General features: G+C 50.1%; 3 protein-coding genes across 3 annotated transcripts; 1 reads left to right on the top strand and 2 right to left on the bottom strand.

The window, feature by feature from the left end:
• Positions 1–2,479: 2,479 nt before the first annotated feature.
• On the bottom strand, positions 2,480–4,102 carry LOC119113164 (transmembrane protein 203). The gene is given in 3 exon segments (XM_037237516.1): positions 2,480–3,346; positions 3,818–3,937; positions 3,939–4,102. Coding segments are annotated over 3 exon segments (402 nt in total). The 5' UTR covers positions 4,095–4,102; the 3' UTR covers positions 2,480–3,220.
• Positions 4,103–4,191: 89 nt separating this feature from the next.
• On the bottom strand, positions 4,192–8,274 carry Rpp20 (ribonuclease P protein subunit p20). Its single transcript, XM_037237515.1, has 3 exons — positions 8,188–8,274; positions 5,695–5,861; positions 4,192–4,476 (listed from the first exon to the last, which is right to left on the bottom strand). The coding sequence occupies exons 2-3, from the start codon at positions 5,854–5,856 to the stop codon at positions 4,210–4,212; spliced, it is 429 nt and encodes a 142-aa protein (XP_037093410.1). The 5' UTR covers positions 5,857–5,861; positions 8,188–8,274; the 3' UTR covers positions 4,192–4,209.
• A 443-nt stretch (positions 8,275–8,717) lies between these two features.
• On the top strand, positions 8,718–14,618 carry LOC119111660 (uncharacterized). Its single transcript, XM_037235468.1, has 7 exons — positions 8,718–8,805; positions 10,278–10,430; positions 10,635–10,979; positions 11,372–11,506; positions 12,008–12,158; positions 14,323–14,396; positions 14,526–14,618. Exons 1-7 carry the CDS (start codon positions 8,803–8,805, stop codon positions 14,616–14,618), a joined length of 954 nt encoding a protein of 317 aa, XP_037091363.1. The 5' UTR covers positions 8,718–8,802.
• Positions 14,619–14,664: the final 46 nt, after the last annotated feature.

Raw genomic sequence — 14,664 nt, 5'->3', positions numbered from 1 at the left:
ACACCCCAGCCCCCGGTAAGGCACCACCTTTCCGTGGATGGGGATTGTGTGCTCCAGTAATCCTGTGGACGGTTGGGGAGGTTTGTAAAGCGCCCCTTCTGGCCAGAAGGAGGAGCCAGACTAAACGTGCCTCCCGCAAGGGCACTGACGTCGGCCAGGGCAGGGATTACCGATTCCTCGCCCCAACTTTCAGTCTTATCAGGGTTGTCGCGCCCCGCTGTGCCCCACAGGAGCGATGTGAGACGGGTCATGGTTGCTGAGGTGACCGCCTTGTGGGTCAGTCTTGGCGACCAACCACACTCTCATTTGGCCTGAATTTGCCCACTTGTGGGTGCGCCGTCTCGACTACTCCGCACGCCAGTAACCGGCCTGTTAGGCGCCGTTTAAATGACGAGACCTGGGCCGTGGCCGAATCAAGCATGCGACGTTGTTTTGGGAATCTAAAACAACTTTTGCCGCCTGTAGAAACATGGGGTCACAAAATATCACCATGATTCTGCAAGTAATTGAGACGGAGTGTAAGCACTACGGATGGAAGTTTTTCAGGCTGTCGTCCTCGTCTTGTGTTAGCACACAGATACACAGCGCTTCGGTTAAACTCTCCGGCCCTCGTCGGGTTATTGATGGTCCGGAGAACGACTCGTTGGTTTTTCCTTTGAAGGCGATGATTTTGATTTTGAGGTAAAATAAATGTAAAATAAATTTATTAAAATATCTTCAAAAAAATTGTCAAGTGAAATTCGCGCTTGCTTGACACAATTTCTGTTGAATAAATATGCTCTTCCATGCGTCATTGTTTGATGACGTCATCGTACCTTGCACAACATTGATCGCGATCCAACTGACAGCAGTTATATCTGAAAGTCGTACTCGACATTTATATGCTTCTTGGCCTTGATCGCCGCATGGCCGATGGATTGAAAGGATTTGAATGACATTATTAGGGCGTCATAGATGCATGGGTGACCTGGAAATAGTCTCCTCGAAATAGTTCGCATATCTTCGCGGGCTTTGCGAGCCGGAAGCTGGAGGGGTTTAGGTCTTAAGGGTAGGACGGTGAACTGCGCCGGATAATCTTCAAGATGGCTTTTTCAGTTCGAAACCACATAGAAATGTGGAACACTCAATTTAAGCCAAACGTGCGTCCCAGCTTCGATAAGAGTGAAAGGATATTGGAGTGAAAGGATGGGCAAGGCCTATTTGCAGAGTACAATTTCAAATGCAGTAAAAAATCACCACGAAAGAGCCGCGGCCAGCAGGTCAGCACGGCATGAGAACAAAGTCATAATACAGACCCCATGCTCGACGCTGAAATCGACACGTAAGTCAGCAAGACAAAACCGAAGCCGAGGCCAGCTATTTCAAATGGCATGGTGCCAAAACCGAAAACGAACAAACAGTAAAATACGGCTCAAAGCGAGGCCGAGCCAGAACCCATCGTAGAAAAGTTGTGGGTTCGCGAGGCCGACACCCCAGCAAGACGGCTTCGTCCCTATGCCTTAGCCGAGTGTGCATTTGTTGAAGTTCGCGCGCGCAACTGATCGAGAGCAGCAACACAAAAGCGTGGGTTATTTAGTTAAGCTGGTGATCGCCTCTGGTTTCTGAATAACCTCAAATCTTGCGCTGTACTTGTGATTATGTCGACCAAAGGCAGCAAAGTAAAACCAATAAAAGTGCCGGGTGTACAGATGTCCTGACAGTCTTGCAGGACAGACAACACGCTATACGCTGCTCATTTGATGCAGAGCCTGCATTATGCAATATAGCTATATCTTTGGTATACGCTAATTAGCCGGGTGTGTGTACCTTACGGTGCTTTCAGCAATATTGTAAAGTGGGGCAGCCAAACAGTAACGTTTGGGCAATACAAAAGGGCGATGTTCATGTTCACGCGCTGAGTTGCGCACCGGCCAGTTACCAGCAACGACGCCACGTGGGTCATCGATACAACATCGGCTCGTAGAAAAGCTATGATACATTTAGACATGATGATGAAGATAAAATGGCACACCGATATGGAGTGCAACTGGGCTCAGCATGGGTGTGGACAAGCTCTAAAAGCCTTAAAGTTTGCCAAAATCGACAAACCAGTTTCGAAGCACGGATTACCTAAGACACTTGCAACCAACGAATCGGTCATTTAGTGACTGGCGGCAAATGCCTATGTCATCGAATGTAAAAACTCCGCCTTACTGAATCCAGTGGTGAAAGCTCCATGAAAATTGGCTGATTAGCTTCGAAGAGTGGGAGTCGAGAGGCTTCAAAGCGCCTGCGTCATTTGGTCACCTGTGGCGTATGTCAAGGTCACTTAACTGTTTATAGGCGATAGATCGACCAAGTTTTATCGAACGATAAAGGTTTGGCAAAAATCGGATCTATGGTTTCTGAGAATATGGTGCCTTGGTAACAGAGCACAAATATGCAAGTTGTCTCGCTGGAGCATGCGACAAATCGCAGATTTAGCTGATGACAAACGCACTGTATGGTGTATAATGCATTTCGTCACACATTACATTGGACAGAGCGGTTCTAGGCAGGGCAACATGTGTTTCACTCATGTTTTGTGCACACCAAATGCTTTGCACCCCTGGTTACCTATTCTTGAGTGGACGACTTAGAACCAAAGTATCACATGAGGACAAAACACGTCAGCGCAACAAAAATATGACGTGTGCGTTGCGAGATGGTGCACGCACTTTCTCAAGATGTCGCTGTTAGTACCAAACCATACATCACGCGCATCTCCACCCGTGCGACGCACATGGAACCTGTGTAGTAAGCCAGCTGGGCTGGGAGCTGGACATACCACGTCACAGCAATCCATTCAATCGTGCAGCCATCATTCGACATCTGATCTCCCCAATGATTCGTGTTCGCCGCACGCAATCGTCCCCGATTCCTGACGTAGGGAGTTCGTCCCACTAGAAAGCCGCACTCACACGCGGCGCTGCGGCGGGCACAACCTTCGCATCGGCGGATCACACTGGCGGCGAGCCCGTGCCCGAGCCGCGCCTGCGTCCCAGTCCCGGCCCCGTCGCCGACGGCGCGGTCACGGGCCGCGCGCGCCGACCCCGCCAGCTCCGCCAGTCTCGCCTCGGCGCCGGACCGGCGGGCGCCACCTCATCGCCACCCACTGGTCACTCCGAGATCGCACACGGCATGCCGGCGTCATCGATCATTGCGCATCAGCGATCAATGCGCACAATATGTCGTAACGAGTTCACAGCTGGCATGCTCGCACCATGACCATGTTCAGGATCACAAACAGCGGAGCCATCACCTCAGAATACTCGAACCCGATGTTGTCCGTCAACTTGCGCACCAACAAGTACTTGAACGTGAACATCTGAAATGGTCAGAGCGGATGCCGTGAATTTGGCGCCATGCCATTTAGCCACTCGCAACATTTCATACAGGATCACACAGCTGTGCAATATTGGCAGCTCGTAAGGCAAATGTTGAAATGGAAACAGGGGCTGTATGCAAGAATCCTTCGAGCCCATTCGAAAGTATTACCTCTCACGTCGGAAACGCGGGAGGTAAGCCGCGAGCACCCGCAATCGTTGATCGTTCTTGCAAAAGAGCATGCACTGCAATTTCGCATATGCCCGTGGTTTGGTAACGGAGGTGAACTGATTCCGGCGACGCTGGGCACCTGCCCCAGAACGGGCGCATTGCTCGGTATGACATATACTGGGCCGTCGGCTGGCACCCGGCCAGAGGACATCACTTCTCGAGTAAGCGGGTGGGTGGTCTGGTAAGGCGGTATTTTTCAGCGCACATTGACCTGCCGGTGCAAGCAGCCGTTCATCCTTACCAGCGCCAGCACGAAGAAGCTCCAGAGGGCGCGCATGGCGGCCGGCTTGTACCATCCGTCGATGTACGTGCGGATCAGCATGATGACGCAGAAGTAGGCCGAGAGCGCATCACACACAAACTAGCGGCGCCATGGCGTGCCACCAGGTGATGGTGTCGGGGAACAGGTCGCGCAGCACCACCAGCACGCAGAACACCAGCGCGGCGGCCAGGTGCAGCCAGATCTCGAACGGCGTCAGGCCCAGCCACTGCGTCAGCTCCTTCACGGAGAGGATCATGGCGCCGCGCTGCCGCCTGAGCGCAGCGGGCCGGACACTCCGCGGCTCCGGCCGCACACCCGAGATGCCGACGGCGAGCGCCGGCAGCACACCGCCTCCGCGGTCCAGGCGGGGCTCACACCAGCAGTGTCTTGGCCAGGCGGATGTGTATGGCGCTGACGCCGCGCACCTGAGCACGAGCCGGCCGCGTCTCGTCGTGCGGGATCAGATCGTCCACCACGCGCTGTGTGGACGTGTTGACGGCCAGCGAGAGCGTGTCGCGGTGGTTGACATTCAACTGCAGGGCCAGATTGATGGCCCGCGGACTGGCAGCGCCCAAGCCGTGGATGAAAAGCTCGTTGTACCCCTTCTCGAACAATCGCTCACAGCGGACCAGTTGGGCCTGCAACACAGGTGGTGTAATTATGTAACGCGCGTGTAGCGCAACAAAATCTGACCTTAACCGCGCTGGAAAAGCATTGCACTCTGCTGGATCCCCAGCCACGTTGGTATCATAGGTGATGAGCCCGCAGACGCGCAGCGCAACGCGCAGCCCACGCACCATGTGGACGACCTCTACCTCTGCCGTCCGCGAACTTTAATGCAGCGATAGCTGCTTATGTAAAAAGCAAATGGCAGCGATGATGATGATGACTGATGGGATGTGATGATGCTGATGTGATGATAATGTGACGATGTGATGATGATGGGATGCGGAGCAAAATAACAAGCTATGGGCCATCAAGCCACAGTTGGGCCTTTGGCTTTCTAGCACACATGCGTTAAGACACGAAGAGGTCATCACACGTCGCCTGCGAATCGGCCACACATATGCAACGCACAGCTATCTCTTGTGCCGTGGGGATAGACCTGAATGCCCCAGACGCAGCATGCCTCTGGCTGTTCGCCACATTCTCCACTCTTGTTCACATTTCACGGAAGAGCGCCTACGCCACTTTGAACGACAACCTCAGGATCTAAGCTCTTCGGACATCTAGGGAACGATTCTGCCTTGCTGAACTCTAGTCAGTTGTTTTCATTTCTTGCAGACATCAAGTTTCCAGTATTTTTCTCTCCCGTTTAGTTAAAAAACATCCCACTTCCTGAGTTACGTTATGGGTGCAAAATTACCTGTGCTGTCGACACGCCCTAAAACTAAAATAATCGTCATCATTATTGAGGCGTCCAGGCGCGCCAACGACCGAGGTCATTTTGCGCCCAAAATTAACTCTCCCCCTTAACATACTCGGTATGCCAGTCATCTACTGCATTTAATACCAGCTAGCGACTTATCTAGTTCCTATAAATGGATCTCAGGACCAGATCCCGGATGTTATCTTGGATCTCGCCTTTTCATTTTTTGCCATCAAATCGTCATCCTTTTTGAAATGTTATCGAAATCTCTGCACTTCGGGAACCATCGCCACATCTTGCCCAAGCCCTGTGAGCCCTGGATTTTCTGTAATTTTTTATAGGCTTTTTAAACTTTTTTCATAATTTTGTCAAAGGATCTGTTTTCATCCATGATCTTTGAGGATCCAAGCAGATGTCAGCTATATTGCATGCTGGTCATTTTGACAGCTAATGACAGTTATGTGGTGATAATGTAAAAATGGCAAACCTTGAAGTTAGTTTTCTTGTTCACGTAAACATCATTGGGTCGTCTCGGAAGCTTTCTTGGTAGGCGTTTTCTTAGCTGGTATTCCTCCCGATCAAACCTTTCTTGATCCTTTCCTTGATTAACTTGATCCCTGTTCTGTGACTCATCGGCATCAGCCATCATAACATCTGCAACACAATAAATGCACACATGACTGGTCAAAAGCCAAGCAAATATAGGAACATAGTTAGAGCTACCTGCTTACCAAATAACTACTCATCTTTAATCCAATGACATCTTGCCCATGTGGAGAAGCAAAAGAGTAGTCATACATTGTGCCCTGGCAATAAATTTTGAATGATTCGCAGCCTTATATCCACTGCACCACTGGTGATAAACAACCCACACTAAGTACAAATGCAGTGAGACAACTCTGACTTGTGAATACTGGAAGACAATGACATAATGCATTATCAGCCTGCTCTGTTCTTTTCTCTGCTCTGCTCTCTATCTGTTCTTTTCCAGGTGTGAGGAAAACTTTTCAAGGTTGTTGATATATTATTATTGGTTGGTACTAGGTTTTATTCCAAACTTCTAGCATTTTGATTGCAAGGATTTCTAAAATCAGAGCCTATGCAAGCCTGTGGTTGTATGAAATGACCCCCACCGCCCCCACACCATTTCATCACAATTTCAGTTCCACGGCAGAACATGATAGGAAATTTCAGCATGCCACAATGCTCAATATGGTCAGCTGCACACTATGACTCATCTGACCCTGAATAGCTACTGCCATCAGCGACAGGCCATCTCGGTCAATGTAAGAAAGACTCCAGCCTTTTCTTCATATTTAAGTGCTTTTGTCTTTTCCTTGTGCTTAGTTAGGTCAGGGTATACACTGCTACCTCATGTTAAGAAAGAGCATTGTACATCAATCGTTGTTTTGAAGGCAGAACATATTGTAATGAATCGTAAAACAGGTCATCTAAGCTCTTGCCTTGGAACTTAAATAACTACGATAGCGAACACCCGAGCGCAAACACGCGGCAGCCATGAACCCGGCGCCATTTCTACCACCATTTCTACGCGTGATCGCAACATTACTGCGTGATCACAACATTACTGCGCATCAAGAACCATAAAAATGTACGAGGCCAAGGTAACAAGAGCTCAACAAAATGTGTTTCTTGCGCATCCAAGCAGTCTTCCATATTGTTTGTAGATTGGTCAGCATGGTGGGGAAATATGACGTTTTTGTGTAGGAATGAAGAGCAAAATGAGAACATGGCAGGTAAACAAAACTTCTTAATATGGTACATGTATATGGCATGGAACATGGATGCCAATGGGACACTGGGCTGAAGGGGATAGGGTGGCAGTAAGGTTAGGTTAGGTCAGGTTAGGTTAGGTTAGGTTACATGTTCTGGACTATTCTGACCTGTTTGTTTCATAAATGTACCTAGACGTGATAAGAAATGTTTTTCATTTTCATTGTGTGCGGTGCTCGGGAGCTCGCCATCGTAAATATTACAATTTGAAGGTAGGAGCATGAATCCACCTGTCTTAAGATCATTTACAATATGTTCTGCCTTAAACACAATGAATGGTGTACAATGATTTATTCTAATGTTAGGTAGCAATTGTAGCAGCTACACCCTTAGTTACTATTGAGTTGGAACCTCCCAGGTATGCAGTTCCATTAGTATGTACCTGAGTATGGGCACATTTCATTTTTTCCAATGGCAGAGAAAGACATTGCTCCCACATCACTGAAGGCCCAGTTGATGGCTATGATACAGCCTTGCTGCTGTAGTTTGTATGAGTTTTGGAGTGCAAAGACAGCAGTAGTAATTTAGTGCCCCCCTCTCTCATGATACACTCTCCACTGTTAGTTAAGATTTAAAATCTCATTGCCCTAAAGTAACCAATCAATAAATTGTGAGCTTTAATGTCATTCCTCCTGAAGTTTATGCCAGACTGGTTCACTTGTATTTTCTGCACCTTCTTTTCAACATTGTGGCTAGGCTAAAACCCCCACACGTTGCTGGGGGTTTTAGCTCCCACACATTGCATTGGGTTTACATATTGCCAGAGTATAATGGAAGATGATTGTGTTTGATGTGTGCCAGCACATACAATGTTCAGGGTGATAATTTTTCATCTTCTAAAAAGTAAGGTGAATTGCTTGAAGGGGATCCAAAAGATACTTGGAAAGGCACATGGAGTAAGAACCAACCTTCCGCAATTAGGGATAAGCCCTACCACTGCGGGTTAGGGGTGTACCTTCCTTTTCAGTTGTGGGAGGGGAGGGGGGGGGGGGAGAGAAAGGGAGGGAGCGCGGCTCCAGCTCCCAAACATCTCGTGGACCGACCTTGCCACCTTTTGCAGACCAGCCCGGTCACCGCACCACACGGAGCGTAGGTGCTCGAAAGAACACAATGCAATCCACGCAAAACCTTCTCTCCAAGCTTTCGGGGATTCTGAGGGTTTTAAAAACATGCAAAAAGTACTCACCAGGAGCTGAGCACCCAACACCTCACATATTTCACATGTCTGCCATGCCCGTCAGCAAACCCGTGAACTATGTCTTGTTGTCTGTGACGCGTCTGTTATGTCTTCCATTCATCGCTGAACGATGAACGTTTACGAACGCAGATGTCAGCGAATGTAAGTTTTTTGACCAATCAACAGTCGAGTTATAACATTTCACCAATCAGAAGCTCAAATTACGGGGAACGAAAGCTCTAGGTGAGTGCCATCAGTGAAACAATAATTGTGGGATCCGTATTAATTGTGGTGTATAATATTGAGCTGGCTTGGTCCGTGCGTATGCTATTTTATTGTATTGTGTGCAAAGGTGTAGAGCCAGAAGGGATAATCTTGTCTCAAATGGTGTGATGCAATTATCAATTGCCTTTAGTTGCAAACAAAATAATTGTTCCAGGTAGGTGCTAGGTGATTCCCCACGGTTCACCAACATCCCCGCCGATCTCGGCTAGAAATTGTGGCAGGGTTGTAGATCCCTTGCACTGCTACTGTGGCCTCAGGTGCTGTGGCTGGACCAATCATCTCGATAACACCCATTTAAAAATTGTATGATGCGTTCTACACATTTTTCATTCCTTCCCCATGGTACGTTCTCAGACTCTTTGAAACATACTTCACAGTTTGCAATCAGATTTGAGTGCAACATTACACTGCTCAAAGTGCCCTCCCCTTGCCAGGCATCAGTCATGCTGTACCAAATAACATCCCTCTCTCTCTCTCTATGTGTAAGCTCTGTAATGTCATTTATGGACAGTATGTTGTGTCCAAGCTGTGATTTACATTGATCTGAATGGACATTGACAATTTGCCACATGAAATGCTGTGGTTGATTGGTTGTTAAATGTTGCAACAATTGCAGTGGCTTTTGTGCACTCAAGATAAAACTTTGTGCTGATGGGTGGTGATCTGTCATCTTCTAGGAAGCATATGAAATTGAGATACCTTTTGGCCCTTTTGGAGACAAAATTTTCTTGGCCTGAAGATTGGAAACCCACTTTTCAAATTTGACCTGGAATGAAACTATGATTTACCCCCAGTTTGTGCTATAGCAAGCACAAGGGACAAAGGTTGTGAAGCAGTGTCAATGAAATGTCACGCTGATTTTTAGCTGTTGAATGCTTAGAGCAGTCTGTGGATATTACATGGTCATCTAGGCTTTGCTATGAATATTTATTAGCCGTGAATTGTGGGCTTTATTTATATGTGATCATAAAATTAATTCCTCAGTCACCACTCTTTGCCACCCAATTTTAGATGTTCCATCTGGCTGCCTTTGGCTTATTTGAACACTGATATAATCATAAATTAATAACCAAGTTTTGCCTGATTCTGATTTTTGCATTTGTTTAGGACATCATTTTATGATTGGCAATCAGAATAGACTTGATGGCAGGCCACAGGCATTGACACAGGGGGACAATGTGGCACTCCGTCCCTATTCTTTTTGCTACATGACTGAGCAGTCAAGGGTCTGAAAGCCCAAGTAACAGACCAGCCAACATTTTCCCTCTCCCCAGCCTCAAAGCAGTCAAAATATAATAATGTACCTTCTTGCTTGTTATCATCCTGTACAATACCCATGATATATAAATGTAAGGGTATGATCACTTTGCCATATAATTACACTTATTAGCAATGTACTTCTGTTGAAAATGTTTTTATAAGGAGTGTGTATGCATTGATTATGATGTGCTTATAAGCTAGATCCATGGGGGTTATTTGTATTGCTATTCAGCTGTGTACTGCACAAGCCAAAAAGGAAAAGGTGGTACAAATACAAAATATCATAAACTTTTATTGATGCATTTCTTATTTTCTAGTTGTAAAACAGTGCTGATTCACCATCAAGTAGATAAAACAACAATTATTTTCTCAGGCTAGCTGGAGATGCAATCTATTTTTCCAGTGCTAAAGTGGCCTGATAGTGTATTGCTCAATCATCTAGGGCTTGTATTTTCCTATTGACTACTGACATGACATATTCCTTCTCATCATGACTATTCTGTATTCTCCATACTGTTTCATAACAATGTATGCAACCATTCTCCATTCTGCAGGTGATGCACACTGGTTCCAGTACTTCTGGACTGGCAATGGCAGAAGGAAAGGGCCCAATTCTGCGTGAAAGTGCAGATATTTCCCGCCTAATCACCAGCCATGCTGTTAACAATACTGCTGACACAAGCCGGAGTGCTCTTCATGCCTATGAGGTAATGTGTTTTTCTGTTACCCATTCGCTTAGTTTGACGCATAGGGGTAGAACATTGTGAATTAATGTATGAAGCATAATATCTCTGGATTCTTCATTCACACTACAGTGTGCAAAGTGCTGGAAGGCCTCATCCTCCATGTCAACCATTCTCACCACATTGAGCCTGTGATCTGATCAGGCAGCATGCTCTGGCATGTGGCAGGTGGCGCTGAAATCGACCCGCGACAAGTGTCAGAAGCAGACAGAGCAGCTGCGCCAGCTGGATGACGAAACACGCCAGCTGTTGGCTGACAAGAGCGGCCTGCATGCCGAGATTGAGCAGCTGCGCGACACCGTCGGTCGGCAGCGCGACAGAGCCGGCCAGCTGCACCGCCAGCTGGCCACCAGCCACCGCGAGTGTAGCGCCCTACGCGAGCAGGTGGCGCTGCAGTCGCGTCAGCTGCTGACGGCCCGCCGCCGGCTGGAGGCGGCAGGCCTGGAGGTCGCTGACCTAGCGCCCGCCTCCATCGAGCAGGCCAACCGTGGCACGGACGAGCTGCACGTCCAGGTCGGTTGGCTGGTGACAAGTTGCACACGCTGCCTGACCCGTGGCCCGGCCGCCGCGCGGGCTGACTCGGTCTTTGTGGGTACGAGCTGCGTTCTGTTGCATACCCTGTTTGAGATAGACATTGGTCACTTCTGTGTCTGTCAGGAATAGACTGACGGATTGAGGGGTGAACATAATTGTCTTTTTCGTCTTCTCATTCGTGGTTTCTTCCCTTGTGAGCACCTGTCTGTTCAATTGTTTCATATTGGGTTACGGCGCTCATAGCCCTTTGTCGCAGTCGTGACGATGCCCCATCTGCCTGCGGTGGTAGTTCTGATTCCCGCTCGCTGCTGCCGCAGTTCTGACTCACTCCCTGCCGCCGCAGTTCTGACCCCCTGTTGTTTGCATCGCAGCTGGCCGTGGTGCCGCCGCGGGACTCGTCGTCTTCCGAGGATATCAGCTCGATGACGGAGGAGGAGATCGCGCGCCGACTGCTGGAGCTGCAGCGGGCTGGGCGACGCTCTCTGCAGGACTCCTTCGACGACGTGGTGGGTGTCGCGTCGACGCCGGCCAGACCGGGCGTTCCGGCTGGCGGAGAGGTCGGCCGCTCCCGAGGCTGGGCTCCGGGGCAGCGCCCGCTCATTGCGGAACTAAACACACGATCCGTGTGGTTCGATGCATATGCGTAAGATCTGTCCTGTGGCGATCGTGTGGTACTGAATGGCCCCTGATGCCGTGACAGGCTGGCTTTACTTGGCATCACAGGGTGGCCTTAATATCCATCACAGACTGACCTCAGTCACTTTCCGGCCGCTGACCGAGTGTCGGTCTCCCCTGCGCCGCTGTCCGGACATCGGTCCCCGTTTCTGCCGCTGACCGGGTGCCGGTCTCCTCTGGGCCGCGGACCGGTATCGGTCCCCGCCTCGGTCGCTGCCCGCGTGTCGTTTGTCGATCGTCCCTGGGCCGCTGACGGGGTGTCGGTCGTCCCTGGGCCGCTGACGAGGTGTCGGTCTCCGCCCCGCCCGCTGACGGGGTGTTTGCTGACGCAGATGGCCGGGGTCCAGCGTGCAGCGGCTGCCGACCTGGAGCGGGACGGCGGCGCCATCGGCCGCGAAGAGCGACAACTTGCCGACAAGATACGCCGCTGCAACCAAGCTCTCCGGGACACCGTGACCACCCTGCTGCGGCTCAAGGAGCGGGGTGCGTATCCACCGCTGTCCTCCCGCACGCGGGGGTGACCTGCGGCGGGGGACCTGTTCTCAGCCGACCAGCAGCGCACCTGACCACCAAGTCCGCTTGTCCGCGGGCATGTCCGTCCCGCACCACGCTGCCGAAGGCCGGCACACAACCATAGCAATGTACGCCGCCTTCTGGCCAGAAAGATCGATCCTGTGACTCACGTTTTCCTGTAGCATAGCATGCAGCTGTGCACACGTTGTGAAGTGAAGCGTTGGGTCGCGTTGCGGCCTGCTCCAGAGTTATCACTGATGTCACAGCCACCAGGTGGCACGACGCTATAGATGCGGTACATCGAAAGTGCTGGTATCTCTAGTGTCGGGTAGGGAAAATCCTCTCCAAAAGTACTACGCTGATATCGGTTACATCGTACGGAGGGTTGAAGAAATTCTAGGGTGAGACGGCTTTACCAACGCTGATAGTACAAGTTTTATATGGTGTCATGCAATTAAGAGTAGATTCGGTACATTTGTGCAGTGACCGTTATCATTTTGATGCGGAACCGGCACGGCACAAAGGCGGTATGGCATAAGGCTGCACCCATCTCGTATCGGGTGGGGAAAATCCTCTCTAACTTCACGACAGCGAGGAGCGCTTCTTTTCAGTCCTTTGTTTGGACATAACACCTGCGAGAGCGTTCTGTCTTATTGATGGCATGGCCCATTTAAGATCGCTTTTGTTACTTGACAGGCGACCTATTGATCTTATTTTTTTTAAATGCGTTTATTCGAATACTTCAGGGGACGAACAATGCTCTGGTTTTTCCGAATTGTCGTATCTATGTCAGCTCAAAAGCTAATTATCAGTGATCTCACAGTCCCCCCTCCCCTCCTGGTTGGGCGACGATGTAAAATGGACCCGTCGGACGAGGAGGCATTTCCGGGTTAAGTGAGTATGTAAATGAAATGGCGTGCTAGCGCAGTATGCTTATTGCCAGTCTGAAGCTCCATCAGTGTGTTTGTTGCCAATCTGAGGCTCCATCAGTATGTTTGTTGCCAATCTGAAGCTCCATCAGCATATTTGTTGCCAATCTGAAGCCCCATTCGTACACCTGTCGAGCGGAGGAAGTCCGACAACCGTTGCTTGGTTACGGAATAATGTCCGTGATACCGTATCTGTTTTGGAAGCAGCATGGGAGTGTTGTGTTGACCTGCTTTTGACTTTTTACGTTTTTAAATGTTCAATTGAAATTTTGCATTGCATCACTTAACTCTTTATCCTTTGATGTTGTTTTAAACTTTTTCGCCTTGATCTTTTTTCGCTTTTTCCACTTCATTTTTTACCTTTGACATGTTGTCCTGCAACATTCACAAAAATGGGGAAATGAAGGAGACTGTCAAGGGTTAGGACAACAGCCAGTTCCAGCTTTTCTAGCACGAGTTGACAGCATATGTCCTGTGTCCTCAACGTGATGGCATGGCAAAACGTGTGTTGATTTGTTGTGTCGCAGCCAGTGCGGCCTATATATTCCTTTATGGTCGACACCATTATCTTCCTGCATCGCTAAGAATCCATTTCACAAAGAAAAATGAGTATTGCGTTTTGCAGTAGATACCCGCATAAGTGCGCTGTACAATGACTGCCTTGACATCCCATCGCGCCGGTATGTCATCAAGTTTGGCTTCCATTTGAACGATAATGACAGAACTTGTCGAAAGGGCTTTAAGAGAAAACGTCGTGGAGCGCGAGGCGTTGACTGCCATTCCGTTTAAATCGTTCGTGATCCTTTTTGAAAAGGCGCGGTCCAGCAAGTTCCATGGCTGGGCATGATCGGACACCAGCCCAAGACGTCAACAGCATAAGGTGCTGCTAGGTTATGGCACGATTGTACGAGATTTGATAATGCTAAGTGTATCCTACGGTTTGTGTTCATAAGTGCTGGGCCTGCAAGTCTAGTTTCATTGTTAGGTGGTCAGGTTTCTGACGCGTGCCCATGCCTTGTATGTAGGCCGTGTCGGCTAGAACAGGCCTGAGCAGTGTACGCGCCTGTGTGTGTGCCGGTTATCGGCCGGCTGACCCCAGTTCCCATCCGGCCGCTGTGTCGGCGCGTACTATGTGGGTGCGGGTGGGCCCGCTTTGCCGCCACGTCACCGTCACCGTCACCGTCGGCCGCTCGCTGTGCCGGCAGGTGCCGCGCTGGCGATGGCGCCGCACGGCTCGCTGCCGCCGCTGCAGGAGATCCCCCTGTCGGGCAGCCCGCCGGCCGGGCCCACGCGGCGGGACGGCGCCACGGACGCGCCGTCAGGCCGCTGGCCGGCCGACCCGACGCCGCCCATCTGCCCGCTCTGTGGCGCCCGCTTCGGCCCGCCCACCACGCGCGCCGAATTCGAGGACCACGTGTACGCACACGTGCTGGACATGACGGCAGAGGAGGGATCGAACGGGGACGAGCCGGCCGAGACGCCGATGCTGCTGGGCCAATAGCGTCTGGACTCTCGGTGGTGGCGTCGCTGCTGGGCCAGTAGTGTCC

The sequence above is a fragment of the Pollicipes pollicipes genome, unplaced genomic scaffold (assembly GCF_011947565.3).
Source record: "Pollicipes pollicipes isolate AB1234 unplaced genomic scaffold, Ppol_2.1 Scaffold_7261;HRSCAF=8764_pilon_pilon_pilon, whole genome shotgun sequence".
Classification (NCBI taxonomy): domain Eukaryota; kingdom Metazoa; phylum Arthropoda; class Thecostraca; order Pollicipedomorpha; family Pollicipedidae; genus Pollicipes; species Pollicipes pollicipes.
This window is presented reverse-complemented; position numbering and strand designations above follow the sequence as displayed.

What these genes read in the sequence shown, in the direction of transcription:
- Rpp20 (XM_037237515.1), bottom strand. Translation starts at nt 5,856, where the DNA reads ATGATGGCTGATGCCGATGAGTCACAGAACAGGGATCAAGTTAATCAA. An exon ending in ACAAGAAAACTAACTTCAAG is followed by an intron (nt 4,477 to 5,694) that starts GTTTGCCATTTT and finishes CCTGTGTTGCAG; the next exon opens with GCCCAACTGGTCCGCTGTGA.
- LOC119111660 (XM_037235468.1), top strand. An exon ending in AGGACTCCTTCGACGACGTG is followed by an intron (nt 11,507 to 12,007) that starts GTGGGTGTCGCG and finishes TTGCTGACGCAG; the next exon opens with ATGGCCGGGGTCCAGCGTGC. An exon ending in GCTGCGGCTCAAGGAGCGGG is followed by an intron (nt 12,159 to 14,322) that starts GTGCGTATCCAC and finishes CTGTGCCGGCAG; the next exon opens with GTGCCGCGCTGGCGATGGCG.